General features: G+C 33.1%; 1 protein-coding gene across 4 annotated transcripts in view; it reads left to right on the top strand.

Annotated features, from left to right (window-relative positions):
• Window positions 1-15,000, top strand: part of sei (seizure) — a 538,215-nt gene that overhangs the window by 288,999 nt on the left and 234,216 nt on the right. The window contains exon 2 of one of the 4 annotated variants that reach the window (XM_067087725.1): window positions 6,909-7,047. The exons of the other annotated variants lie outside the window; for them this stretch is intronic. Within the exon in view, the coding sequence (XP_066943826.1) occupies window positions 6,909-7,047 (139 nt within the window). The remainder of the gene's footprint in view (window positions 1-6,908; window positions 7,048-15,000) is intronic. 4 annotated transcript variants of the gene reach the window in all.

The raw sequence follows: 15,000 nt of genomic DNA, 5'->3' as shown, positions 1-15,000 counted from the left end.
AACAGCTTTTATAAACGCAAACTCACACGCATATACATACATACATGCATGCATACATACAACATACACATACATATATATATATATATATATATATATATATATATATATATATATATATATATATATGTATGTATGTATGTATGTAAGATAAATAGAGAGGTGGAAAGAATCACACACATATATATGCATATATATATATATACTGTATATATATACACATATATCATATTTATATATTTATATACAGTATGTGAAATAATTATAATAATAATAATAATAATAATAATAATAATAATAATAATAAAACTATATATTTTCTTGTGTAGCATGAGTAGTCTGTGAATGGTAAACTCGTTTAGATTTGCCATCCTCCAGCCCACGGCCAGCCTTTCACCACAGGTGTGGTATGAATACACTGTATGTGTATATAAATACACACACACACACATATATATATATATATATACATATATATGCGTGTACATATATCTGTAAGTGTACGTGTATTTATATATTCGTATATTTGTGAAGGAAAACGTACGAACCAGTGAAAAAGCAGGCACATCATCACACATTTCTCCACACGTAGCAGCAGCAGCGCTTCACAGAAACCTTTCGACGCTGCATCCATTGGCTTTGTAGGTTCTTTCCTTATCTTGATATTCGAATGAGAGGCGAGATCTCATCGGCGTTGGTTGGACGTCCTACTTGACGGCTCTGTCTGTGTTGTGTCTGTGACCCGGTGGCGTTGTGAGGTTTGCCTTGACAGATCTGATTCTGTTCTTCTACGTCGTTGTTGGGCGACTTCTAGGTATTCATTGTCTTCTTATCGGTGCGACGTTTCTGCAATGATATCTCTGTGATGTTCTGAGATATTCCCTCTCTCTCTCTCTCTCTCTCTCTCTCTCTCTCTCTCTCTCTCTCTCTCTCTCTGACCTAATTTATGCTATGTGTAATGTTTAAATATATGATGAAAAATGTAATTATTAGAACTTTAAGGATTAATTGCCAGATTATTCTCAAGGAATTTTTAGATAGCTTGGCTTTTATCTGGATATAAGATTCTCTCTCTCTCTCTCTCTCTCTCTCTCTCTCTCTCTCTCTCTCTCTCTCTCTCATACTGTTCTCCCGGTTCTCCCAGCATGAATGGAGCTCTCTGTTGTTTCAGTCAATTATAAAAGAAAGATCGTGTTTAGTTTACCTTTTTTCCTCGAGAGTCCAAACAAGGAAACCCGCCTTCCTAGACGGCCGTAGGATGGCAAATCATTTTTCCTGGATAAATAACAAAAAACAAACACGGCTGCTCGTGTCTTGGGTTTTTGGAATGGGGTTGATGTTGAAAGGTATCATTCGCTCCCTTATAAGGCTTGACGATCGGTAATACCTCTTTGGCCTCGTAAGTTGTGGCTGCTGCTGCTGCTGCTGCTGCTTCTCCTCCTACTTCTCCTCCTCCTCCTCCCCTTCCTCCTCCTCCTCCTCCTTCTGTTGAAGCTGCCGCAGCAGCTGCTATTGCTGTACCGGATGCTCTTGCACTGCCGCTCCAAACTAAAGGACGCGCTTTTTCCTTAAGGCCGTGACCTGCCATCGACGATGTGTGGGTACCTGGGCTGTGGAGAAAAAAAAATTTATCTTTCAATCATGAATCCTCAATTTCTAATGAAATGTAGTTCCTTCATCGGGATAGTTATGTATTATTTCTTTTCATCATACGTTTGTTTATCCCTTTGTTATTCTCTTTTATTAAGTTAAAACTTATTTGATGTTCCTTTCATGTTACATATAACCTCAATATCCTGGTGTTCAGTTTTGAAGATTTGCAAGTTTCCTTTCAATTTCTCCACAGAAGTTAATGCGTTCATATATGAGGTCAGGTCACCTGAACTTTTGAGATTAGAGTCTGATTTAAGTCATAGTACCATCAGCATCATGAACCGTAGGGATTCTGGTCGAAGCTTCGTCTTACCAGCTTTTGTGTGTATATATGTATATATACGTAGCCATTGCATCCGACCTATCGTTTGAAGACCTCTCTGCATCATCCATCCAGATCAGTTGATTATAGTTATGTTAATCATAATTACTTTCCTTCTGGACGAACCGGGTCCACCATTTTAACCAGTAATTACACTAGCATAGGTTCTGACGGGCTGTCGGTCAGAGTTTCCTCATTACGTAGTTCCATGATGGGTGTGGCACTCTCATTGCCAGCGGGGATATGGGGCAGGGAAGGGTTCTTGGAGAGAGTGGATTTAAGAAGCCAAAAAAGATCATTACATAGTTCGTGCTGCTCCTCTCAGAATAATATCATGGCTTGCGTTTCTCTCGCCTCGTTCTTTTACCGGGAGATTGCCTCGAATCACACTGTGGAAATGTTCGCTGTGGTTAGAGAGAGACGATACAATATGTATTGCCATTAATAAAGTTGCTGTTAAGCATCACTTTTTTTTTAATCTTTAATTGTATTTCAGAATGTTTCGTATTCGAGTCTTGACTTAGATAAAATAACTGTGCTGGAAATGTGAGACATAATAAATATATTGAAGGAAAGATGGTAGTAATGAATAAATATATTCAAGGAAAGAGGGTAGTAATGAGTCTTTGATGAAAACCCTCGCTTATTCGTCCCTGACAAGTGCAATCCAAAATCCATTTCCAGAAACACTCACTCCTGGACAATCTCACCGTCATTCCACCTGAAAGTAAAACTGAAATAGCCTTGTTTTAATGCCAATGTGCGTGTGTTCTCGTGAGCACGCGTGGGTGGCCGGTAACACGAGTGCGTGCTTGCATGAATATTTACTTACCTTGTGGATAAAACAAAGAGCTGTTACAAAAGGTTTTCATGGTATGGACATGAGGCAAATTGAATTCCAGGGAGGAGTTTCGTGTTATATTTTCCCCGGTAAATTAAGGTTTTTTATAGATTTCTTTACGGGGTCGTTTTACCATTTTCGTTGGGATTAGGCGATAATGAGTTCCTCAAACAATGCCGTACATTGTTCGCTTTAAAATATGGCGCCGAAACGTCACCGTCGTAAATGCTTCATTTCTCTTTTCTAACCGTAAATTCTTTAAAGGGCCAATTTTTACTGAATATGTCAAACATTTTAATCAGCATTTTATCAAAGAATCGACTCTTTTGCATGTCAGTCATAATTACGAGCTGCTTTTGAGTAAGCGTAGTAGAATTTCTTGCCAGTAGAGAGCTAAATGTTGCTAATGGCATGAGTGTCCAGAACTTAGTTTTCAGTGGCCCATGTCCAATTTAAAAATGAAGTGCATGTTTACACATTTCCAGCGACAAATGTCCAGTCCTAAAAACTTCATCTTTTGACGTGCATTGGCTGCATCCCCAGGACTATTTGTAGAATATAACAACTTCTAATGGACATGCTTCCTTTTAGGTATTCTGTTAAGGCGCCCCGTAATAAAACTTAAAAAAAAAATGCGCAGTTATAAGGCGAATCCATTAAAAGTTTGAGGACTCACTGCCTAAGAGCCGAAAATATACCGCCTTCTTATTTCCAGAAGTTGCAAGTGGGGAAAGTTTCTTCTTTTTCCGTTTCTTCGTTCGAACTTCAGGCTATCAACGAATCGCTGAATAATATATCCGAAGAGACCGTCGGAACGCAAAGTCCGAGAGAAAAGGCCGCAATCTCTCACAAAGCTTTCGAAAGTCTTCTCTCGGAGAAATTCGAACAGAACACGTATCATTTAACCTTTAGTCCGCGTGCCATTAAAACGAGTTCGAAGATTTGTATTATTGTGTGTTTTTAAGAAATTTCTAATCGACAACAGACAAGAATTTCGGTGATAAAAAGAAATTTTGTCAGAGGACGAATACGTCTTGCAAATATCTCTTAAGATATTTCTTCGACTTAGTTGGAATTCCTAGTTGGAATTCCTTCTGGAAACTGCCCAGGAAGCTTCGGCTGCTACCTTATATACGTTAAGTGACTGTAGATGCTGAGCACTTTATAGGCCGTTTGTGATTTGTTTTTATTTACGATATTCTCATTTTTTAATTGTCTTTGACTTCTGTCCTCAACATCAGTTTCGTCACATAGCACGAAGTTTAAAGACACCAATTCTCGTGCACAACGATGCTCTCATGTTTTAGAAATTGACAAGATAAATACACCGTCATCCGTACCCGGTTGTAATGGTTGTTGACATTTGGGTAAGGACTTCCACTTGTATACCAAGTATCTCACCTGGAGTTACTTAGAACATTGGAAGAAGCCACTTACTGCGTTACTCCGTACACACGCACACACATATATAAATCTTTGTGCGTGTGTGTGTGTGTGTGTGTGTGAGTATAATGAAATGAAACGTTGGGGACACCATATTTAGTTCTTCATTTTAGTTATCAAAGTCTTGCATATTTGTAAAAAAATTTTTGCAAAGATTTGTTTGATTGTAATATATATATAATATATATATATATATATATATATATATATATATATATATATATATATATATATATATATATATATATATATATATATATATATATATATATATATATATAGAATTTTCAGTTCACCTTAGCCACAGTCTCAGAGTGAAATGTCCTCTTGTTATTTTATTTCGTATACACTTCGATGGTATCGTACGTTTTAATATAAAGCGTTAGATCTTAATGGTAATTTATAAGCAAATGTTTTGGCGGAACTTCCCAAAACAGTCAACGGCTAATTATCACCGAAAATGAACTTAGGGTTGACAGTGAGAGGTGCCTTTGGCACTTGTCAATGGATTGGGATCAAGTGACATTTCATAATTCATTGCCAGGTACTTTCTTTTCCCGGATAAAATTGTCACTTGTGTATTATTTTGCGTTTTGTTCCTTACGGTGGAACTTTTTATCTATATAATTATTGTTTCGACTCATAATTCAGTGACTTAGTTATGAAGTAGATCTTTTATGTTGATAATATGCCTCAGTATCCTAAAATCAAGAAATAATGACAGTGATGACGTGTTTGCAGTAATGTTTTGAGGGGTCGTGATGAAGTTGGAAAGTCTGTCCAATAATTACTTTAGAAACAGAGGAGCGAGTACGTTTAATGAACTAGAATGCTTATCACATATCTAAAAGCATTGATTTTTGCATTTAAGTGAGAAGTTTTTAGTAACCATTGGTGGAAAACCATATTCTTCATTTAACTAAGCTATATAATGTAGAGGCATATCTCGATTGCAAAGTTTTTTTTTTTTTTTTTTTTTAGTGCTTTCGTCACTCACATATTTCATATTGATACGGATAGGCAAAATGATAGGTTCATTTGCCGCTGTAAACTTTACAGAATATATTTACCTAAAACTGTATTGATGAATTTTACGCGTACACACACACACACACACACACACACACACACACACACACACATATATATATATATATATATATATATATATATATATATATATATATATATATATATATATATATATATATATATATATATATATATGTATATATATATATATATATATATATATATATATATATATATATATATATATAGTGTGTGTGTGTATGAGAGAAAGAGAGAAAATTTAGTCGCTCATACACGCGAAATGTCTAGCCAACTGTCCATCACTAAACTTAAACGGGCTAGAAGCACTTTTATATTATATTTACCCGAGTAAGTTATTCCCTAGGTGTGGTGAATTCTGTGTCAACTGATGTCTTTTTATTAAATCAAGAAAAGAATCGACAGTGTCAGCTCAGCTGCACGTAAGATAGGGTAACGAAGCAATGAAGAGGATAATTGTCTATGTGCATTCTTCAAAACATGGGCTCTTGAAATTCGATAATCGAATTAAACCTTTCTCCAGTTCCTGTTGTTACTAACATGTCTCGAAACTAATTCTTTATATAATTTTTCCCGGCATTTTTCTTTGAATGAGTAGCTCATTCTCCTAGGACTGCGTTACGCACCTAACATTTACACTGGCAAATGTTCAACGTCATCAGGCTTTCCCCTTCTTGGAAAAAAAGCGTGAAAGGGCAACGTTGTTCGGGAAGTCTGAAGGAAATTCAAAGGTACTGACTCTTGTTCTCCAGCTGTAGGCCGTAGAACTAACACACTCGACAGATCCAAGGACCTAATAAGCCGGCTTAGACCATTAAACCAGGAGACCACGTGGTTGTATTGATTGAGCTGAGTCGATACGAAAAGAATTCTTAACCTTTGAGGTGCGTGGATCACATGTCAGGGAAAAAAGAAGGTGGCCCCTCTTCATTTAGGATATAGGGCAGAGGACGGTTGGATCAGTTGACACTGACCCCGAAAAAATGGAAATTTGGTGAAGGTTGTTATGCATGAAGGGAGGCAGTAATAGGAATTTTTGGCCTTTTGAGTTAATATTATAGAGAGAGATAATCCAAAACTAAAAGCAACTGGACAATTAAGAAAATCAGCCCCTATTTCTCCACATGTGGTCAGGATATACTGTACATTGCATAATTTTAGGGATAATCCAAAACTCAAAGCAACTGGACAATTAAGAAAAACAGCCCCTATTTCTCCAATGTGGTCAGGATATACTGTACATTGCATAATTTTAGATAAGTAAATTTTATAGTAAGTCGTTGATTATATTAGGAAAAATTGACTTCGTTTTTTAGTGTAGTTGTAATTGTGTCATAATAAAAAGGGGGGGGGTGAGTTGTCAATCACAAAATTATTTCATGAAACTCATGTGTGCCTCAGTATGCGGTATGTCAAGTCTTGTGTGCCTCAGTATGTGGTATGTCAAGTCTTGTGTGCCTCAGTATGTGGTATGTCAAGTCTTGTAAGGGAAGGAGAACACAAATGGAAAAGCATCCAGAGGAAATTCGAAGAAGGAATGTGGTTGGCTGACCTTCTCTCCCACCTTGCTCCTCCCAGGCCATGGGGAGGAGGACACAGCTTAGACGAAAATGACGGGGACGCCACCGAGGGTCACAAAACGACTATCGACACGGGATACCCTCCTCATTCCGACCCACCGGACTGCACCATTCCTTCCACCTCAGCTGCTGCCCAGGTACAGAGTGACCGTCGGTGGATTACCCTGGCTCATTTTTACCCCTTCATAATCATTTACAGTTGGCACTGGGCTGAGAGTGTTCCGTAGTTTTGAGCTGATTTATGAAAACCAAATAATGGTTAATGCGCGTCGCTATCAATTGTAGGTCTCGTTGTGTAGCAGCATATTTGAAATCATCATTACTGGTATAGTAAAGTGCATCTAAGCATTTGATCTTCCCATTTGTAAGCCTGAGGCTTCCGCCCCGTAGCTCTAGGATTTGTAGCTGTGAACATTTTCCAGTTCAAGTGTCTCATTCATATCGTCATAATTAGCCATTTGCTACGTAATTTTTGAAAATGTTTTCCGTAGGCTAGAAATATTTTCTGTAACAGTAAATGAAACACAACAAATCTAGGATAAGATATATGTACGAAACAGTTGCGTGTACGGTGATAATTATGTAAATGATCTTTTGTACCTGAAAAAGATTATTTAAAAGTAATTTTTCACAAATTCCAGTTATTAATGATGCATAACTACTGTGTGGATAGAATTATAGACCTATACTTGTAAGCTTGTGAGTAGTGTTTATATAATTGTATACATATGTATAAAAGGATGTGCAATTACACATGTATTTGTTAATCTTTAATTTGCACAGCTTGGGTAAGTCTATGTCACATATTCCAACATTAGCCGGACACTCAAGTCTTCCTTCTCCTTTTATTAGAATGTAACGTCGTTATTTAAATCAGTGTATTGAATATAAATTGAATTACAGATGCATTCATATATATATATATATATATATATATATATATATATATATATATATATATATATATATATATATATATACTGTATGTATGTATACAGTATATATACGGTATATAAATGTGTGTGTTTGTATAGTCATCTTGAAATATTTTCTAGTATCATATTTTATTCTTTTGTACAATAGCCAGATAAGATATTTGATTTTTTTCGTATAAATAACTAATTTAATTCTCACTTGTCAAAGAGGCGAAGTTTAATTAATTGCTTTTGTTTGGAATATTTTTATTTATAATTTCACCGAACTACTGCAGTAGAAAAAAGAAGCTAACGTAGTTACTCTAGAGAGAAATCTCTCTCTCTCTCTCTCTCTCTCTCTCTCTCTCTCTCTCTCTCTCTCTCTCTCTCTCTCTCTCTCTCTCTCTCTCTCAAGTTGACATGCATTGACATTGTTTTAATCTTCAATAATAATTTTTTTTTTACTTTAGAGTACAGACGAAAAATTTTGAAGTATTCCACTTTAAACCCCGCCGCCTAGCCCCCCCACCCCCACCCCCACCCCCACCAATACATTAACAGCGTCAGTTTATGTCACGGCAGGTTAAAGAACTGACAATTTCACTTACTATAAAACATGTATTGCATCGTAAACCTCGGAATGTTCTCTTGAAATGAGATGATGTGATATTGTTAGCTGGAATAGGTTCCTCTCTCTCTCTCTCTCTCTCTCTCTCTCTCTCTCTCTCTCTCTCTCTCTCTCTCGGGGCATCATTGCATTGTTTCTTTTTCCATTTCTCCTACATTTTTAATTTTATGTGAGTTATAATTAGCAATCAAATAATTAACCGATCTGCAGTGAACCGAAATGTTTTGCTCATTAAATCCAGATATTAGAATTTTGTAAGAAGAAAATTAAATAAAAGAATTAAGAAGGAAACTTGATAAACCATCTAAGGAATTGTGTTTACTTTGTAAGCTCCTGCCCTCATTAACAAAAAAATTAAAAAATATTTTTAAACACGCTTTTATTAAAATGCACTAAAAAGTAAAATATAATTTTTTCAGACACACCAGGATTTTCTTACAATTAAACATGTCTACAAAAATTAATTCGGCGGCGGAAAACATGGAAATGCTAGAAGAAAAGAAATATATCTTTTTATTTCTTGTAGCATTCCCATCCACTTTTGGTGCCCACGCTCTTTTTTTTTTTTTTTTTTTTTTAGCCTTGATTAATTATAAGAAAATCTTCGGGTGTGTCAAATTTATTTTTTACCCTTTAGTGTATTTTAATAAAAGCGTGTTAAAAAAATTATATTTTTTATTTTACACTTTTTAGTTTTGACAGCAGTTGTAACGATATATGATAGTAACTAACGAAATCGAGTCGTGAAGGTTTGAAAAATTCTTGAGTTATTAACTTACTCTACCGAGTCAAAGAAGGAATGAAGTATCCGAAGAGTTTCATACAAACCCTGATATACTAGGAGAGGCCACTCTAGGGTCACTAGAGGTCACTGCTTACCTACTGATCATGTAAGGTTGTATTGTCACCGGGATTGAGTAACCAAGCAAAATTTCAAGTCCGTGGGACGAAGGAACAGGTCGAAAATTGAGTTACAAAATTTGACCCAGACAAACGGACAAAAAGCAACCTGAATAAAAGTGTATAATAATGTTGATGTCCTTAAGTATGTATATATATATATATATATATATATATATATATATATATATATATATATATATATATATATACATACATATATATATACAAATCAACATATTTATATTTGTGTAAATATATATATATATATATATATATATATATATATATATATATATATATATATATATATATATATATATCATACATACATAACTATATCCATACATACGTACAGATTAATATACACACATTTATCCTTAGTCGTCTAACGTATGGAAATTCTCTGATTAATATTTATGAATAAAAAAAAAAGATTAAGCGTTGCAGGAAATTGACGCTTAATTTTGAAAGTCGTATATCGGTGATGAAATTTTGCCTAAAGATATGGATTTAAAATTTAGAATGCTTTCTCCTTTATTATAATGAAAATTAATTACACAAATTAAATAGCAATGTAATCGTTCGATATTAGTATACTTTTTAGGCTATGAAATATTCCTAACAGAAGTACCGAAAACTAACAAAATGAATTATCTTGTGACTGTGTTCTGTTGGAGATTATTCATTTTCATTGAGACTAAAATATGACTTCATAGTGTAAGTAATACGTGATTGCTGCCACTATAATTGTTTTTAGCAGATTTTGAGATGCAGGAAATGGACAGAGGTTTTAGTTATGTAAAGGTGATGATAGTTTATAACAAGTATCCATACACACACACATATATATACACTTGTATGCATACACACACACACACACACACACACATATATATATATATATATATATATATATATATATATATATATATATATATATATATATATATTATATATATATATATATATAAAATATTATATATATATATTATATAAATATAAAATATATATATATATATAAGTGAGTGAAAAAGTGAGAATTAAGAAAATAAAATAGCATATTCATATGTGGACACACACATATAAATGTATATTATTTATGTGTGTCTTTCGTATTTCGAAACCATAATAACTACACTGAATATAATTGTCGGAAAAAATAAAAACTTTGTTATAACCGAAAGCCTAATGATTATTAAGTTGATATTCGAATGTTCAACGAAGACGCATTAGGTTTTCAATTATGATTAGATTAGTACCAACACAATTGATTGATTAGTACCGACACAGTACAAGTGTGAATTTTGAGTGCACACATACATTCATTCATACTAGCGCAACGCGCTTGATAACTTGTGTGTATTTGCTCGTGGTGAGAACATATTTGAGAATGTTTTGTATCTTAATTTGTTAACACCTATATCATTTAGTAATATCCAGAAACTACGTTGGGTATAAGAAGTAATAATTCAGTGAGCCTTATTGTGTAAAAAAAACCCTATTTCATTTAATACTGTTACAGCGATAAAGACATATTAATATTCTGTCAAGATCTTCTCTAAAAAGACAACTGGCTCAGATTGGATATAGCCTCCAAAATTATAACGGACTTGCTTCATTCAGTGAGGTTGATTACAGAGGTCTCTAAATGGGGTATAGGCTGCAGAAGACATTGTTTCTATAGTCACACCTATCTGCAATATATCTAAGTTCTAGGATTTTATTATATATTTGCACATCTAATTTTCTGTTTTTAAAAGAGTTTCTTCATACTCGAAAATGTAACCAAAAAGTAATTGATTATACCTCATAAGGTAAATAGAACATGATCATACATTATATATATATATATATATATATATATATATATATATATATATATATATATATATATATATAATATATATATATATATATATATATATATATATATATATATATATATATATATATATATATATATATATATATATATATATATATATATATATATATATATATATATATATATATATATATATATATATATATATATATATATATATATTTGTGTTTGTTTCTCTGTCTATTGCTTGTATGTATTGAGTTGAAATATAGTAAGTGGTTTCTTTAACAGATAATCTACAGAACAATGCAATGTTTTTCGCAAAATTAACTCTGTCTACGGAGCAGCGTTGCCATATTTCATTTACTGATGTTGGATGCAGTCATTTCATTTCTTATAATAGAACGAGTCCGTTATCCAATGGTCCGAACCTTGCAGGATATTACTCTTTGTCAAGTTAATTATTTTAATTTTTTCATCTTGATTTTTATGAGGGTAGTCAAATATATATAGAACAGATGTACAAAATAAAGTGTTAATTAGTTAGGAATTGAAATCAGTATTTCATTTTTGTTTTATTTGTCATATGCTATTTTTTTATTCTTTAGAAGTTTGTTTTATATATATATATATATATATATATATATATATATATATATATATATATATATATATGTATATATATAATATTTATATATATATATATATATATATATATATATATATATATATATATATATATTATATATATAATTTATATACGTATGTTTATGTAGGTATTTATGGAAATAACGTTGTGGACAATCTTGTTCTCTAAAGATTGCGGATATTGCTTTGTGGAACACAACGGGATACCTCGCAAAAAATTCCATTTATTTAAAACGTGAAAAGATTGTCCATTACACTTATAGCGATCCATTTTCGAATGCAGTTAGGAATAGAGATGCGCTAATAAGTACTAAACTTAGTAATGTCCTTTTGTACATACCATGGGTATTAAATAAGACCACAGGATAAAGTAAAACTTGAAAACCTTTCTCATTTCTTTTGTATTTTTGAATAAGATAATTAACTTTTAATGTATGTGATATTTTAAAATAGTTTTGGAACGAATAGAAACTAGAGCCGAAGACGTTTTGGCCCGGGCCACATTGCAGACGCCTAATCAACCACAAATTGTGGTGGGTTTTCTCTGTGAAAACTTTGGGCACGTGGGTATGTGGGGTGCCCGTGGTCATGAACTTACATCTTTTAAGCATAGTTATGAAAGTCTCTGGTAATAAATAGCCTTCCCAAAGTCACGGATTTATGCAACATAGGGAAAGAAAATACTTGATTACTTTGAAATATGCGCTTGGGAGGCAGCAACCTTGCCAACTGCATTGCCCAGTCGCATTTGCTCCAAGAAAAGTTTTTGTTAAACGCCAATTTACAACTGACGTGGTACAGCCAATAAGACGAGAATAGCGACAAACCAACTCATATATATATATGTGTGTGTGTGTATATATGTAATAATTTGAAATTATATATATATATATATATATATATATATATATATATATATATATATATATATATATATATATATATATATATATATATATATATATATATATATATATATGCTAGAGCTGCGATGGAGAGAAAGATTTATAGTCGATTTCAGGTTACATGATTTTAATCTTGTTGATTTGATACACAGCCTATTACCGGTGCATAGTCTATAACCACTTAGACTCTGCCTGAAGCAGCGTTATTACAACACAGCAATGTCGTAAGCACGTAGAATGTGCTACCCGCTGACCTCATTAAATGTCGTTCTCTAAGGTTTCTACTTTGAGTGCTGAAGTGTTTGACAAGACAAGAATGGTGTTTTAGTCTGTGAACCACACAGTATATCCTGATGGAGAGGTGACAAGATTCAGTGATATTTCATCACTGAATCTTGCCAGATGATTTTTATAAGGAAAGTTGTTTTGGAATTATTAGAGGTCCAACAATTTCTCGCAATATTTTTTTTTTTTTATTAAAAGTCCAGTGGGAAGTCTATTTCCAGCCGTGATAATTATGTGACTTAAATCATAAGCTTGTGTTTCCTTTGAACAGGAAGTCTTTTTCAGTATATGAATTTTATGGCTGGCCATCATTAAGAGCTGCTTTGCAGTGTAAACTGCCATTTTATATCGGGTTTTTATTTCCCGAGTCATTATGACAAGATTATGATAGTGCGCTCTGATGCATGTGTCTGAAAAACTATTTAGTGAGATATTTCTATATTTTAAGTAGTTGTCAATAGGAGACCGAAGACTTTCTTCACTTCATAACCAATACTTGTTGATTCTGCATCTAAAGACAGTAGTCCCCTTCTCCATTAATTCACTTATTTTGTGCTGGAAATTTTGTCCAGCCGGTAAGCTCCGTCAACAAGATTTGAACAATCTCATTAAATAAATACAAAATACGGGAACCACGAGGATGAGGGTCAAGGTTAAACTTTGTTGTATTCCCTATGAAATGGTTCTAAAAATTATTTCTCCAAGAAGGGAAAATGTAGATAAATTTGCTATACTGTAAATCAAAGGACCACACAGTTGTCTTAACATTTGGTTTTATATTCTTATTTAGACATTTGGTTTTATATATAAAATTTTTAATATTTAGATATATATGTTTATATTATATATATATATATATATATATATATATATATATATATATATATATATATATATATATATATATATATATATATGTGTGTGTGTGTATTCATGTATATAAACATATATATATATATATATATCTATATATATATACTGTATATGTGTATGTGTATACACACACACACCTCACAAGCAACAAACAGTAAGGGGACGCATCTGTTAGATTCCCTAAATGTAGCTAATACTAAATCTTCCTTTGGTTCATTCTCTTGGTGAGTGCGTGTACATAAAGTACCAGGTAGAACGCAACCTTGTAAACGTATTAGTCTCGCACTAGAAGTGAGGCTTTATTATCTTTTGGCGTTTACTATTGGCTAGCCCAGCTAGCTACATTTACATCAGGAGTAACCGGAAATGGAATTGGATGCCTCGTAAACTGTTTGCCATTGTTAATGCTGTTTGGAACTGATATAATGTAACGTCAGTGGCAACAGTAACAATGTTGAATTAATATAATATAACTCCAATAGCAACAGTATATAATACGCATATATATATATATATATATATATATATATATATATATATATATATATATATATATATATATATATATATAATCACAAGAGCAGTTTTCAAATTTTCTTCTTTTTTGAATTTTTGTCCTTATACACATGTTTAAATACGAAGGATTTTTTTTTTTTTTTTTCATGGACTTCGTTAGGGCCTTCCTTCATTTTCACATTTTACTCAGAATTCCGGCGAGTTTTTCCACCTCCACCTCTTTACCGTGTATACCAGGATTCTCTTAACAGACCATCATCACAGCCTGGCCCAAATAGGAACGTAACATTAAGGATTCCAGTAATCACGCAAGAACTCAGTCTGGATATAATATTCATTTTTTCTTTGGTAATGGTCAGTCAGGTCTTCAAAAACTTAAGCTGCCTCAGATAATATATGAAAACATTTAATGTTCACTGTCACTAGCGTTAACCTGATAATATTGATTTTATTTGTCTGGTGTAAAACGCTCCTTAGCGAAACACCTTGGCGAAACTAGAAAAATGTTCGCACGAAGGAAGCCTTAGAGTATCGCAGTATTTACGTCATAGACTTTTGGTCTGGACCATTTTGTTTTTGTGAGGCTGTGTGAT

This window comes from Macrobrachium rosenbergii, chromosome 44, assembly GCF_040412425.1.
Source record: "Macrobrachium rosenbergii isolate ZJJX-2024 chromosome 44, ASM4041242v1, whole genome shotgun sequence".
Taxonomy (NCBI): Eukaryota; Metazoa; Arthropoda; class Malacostraca; order Decapoda; family Palaemonidae; genus Macrobrachium; species Macrobrachium rosenbergii.
This window is presented reverse-complemented; position numbering and strand designations above follow the sequence as displayed.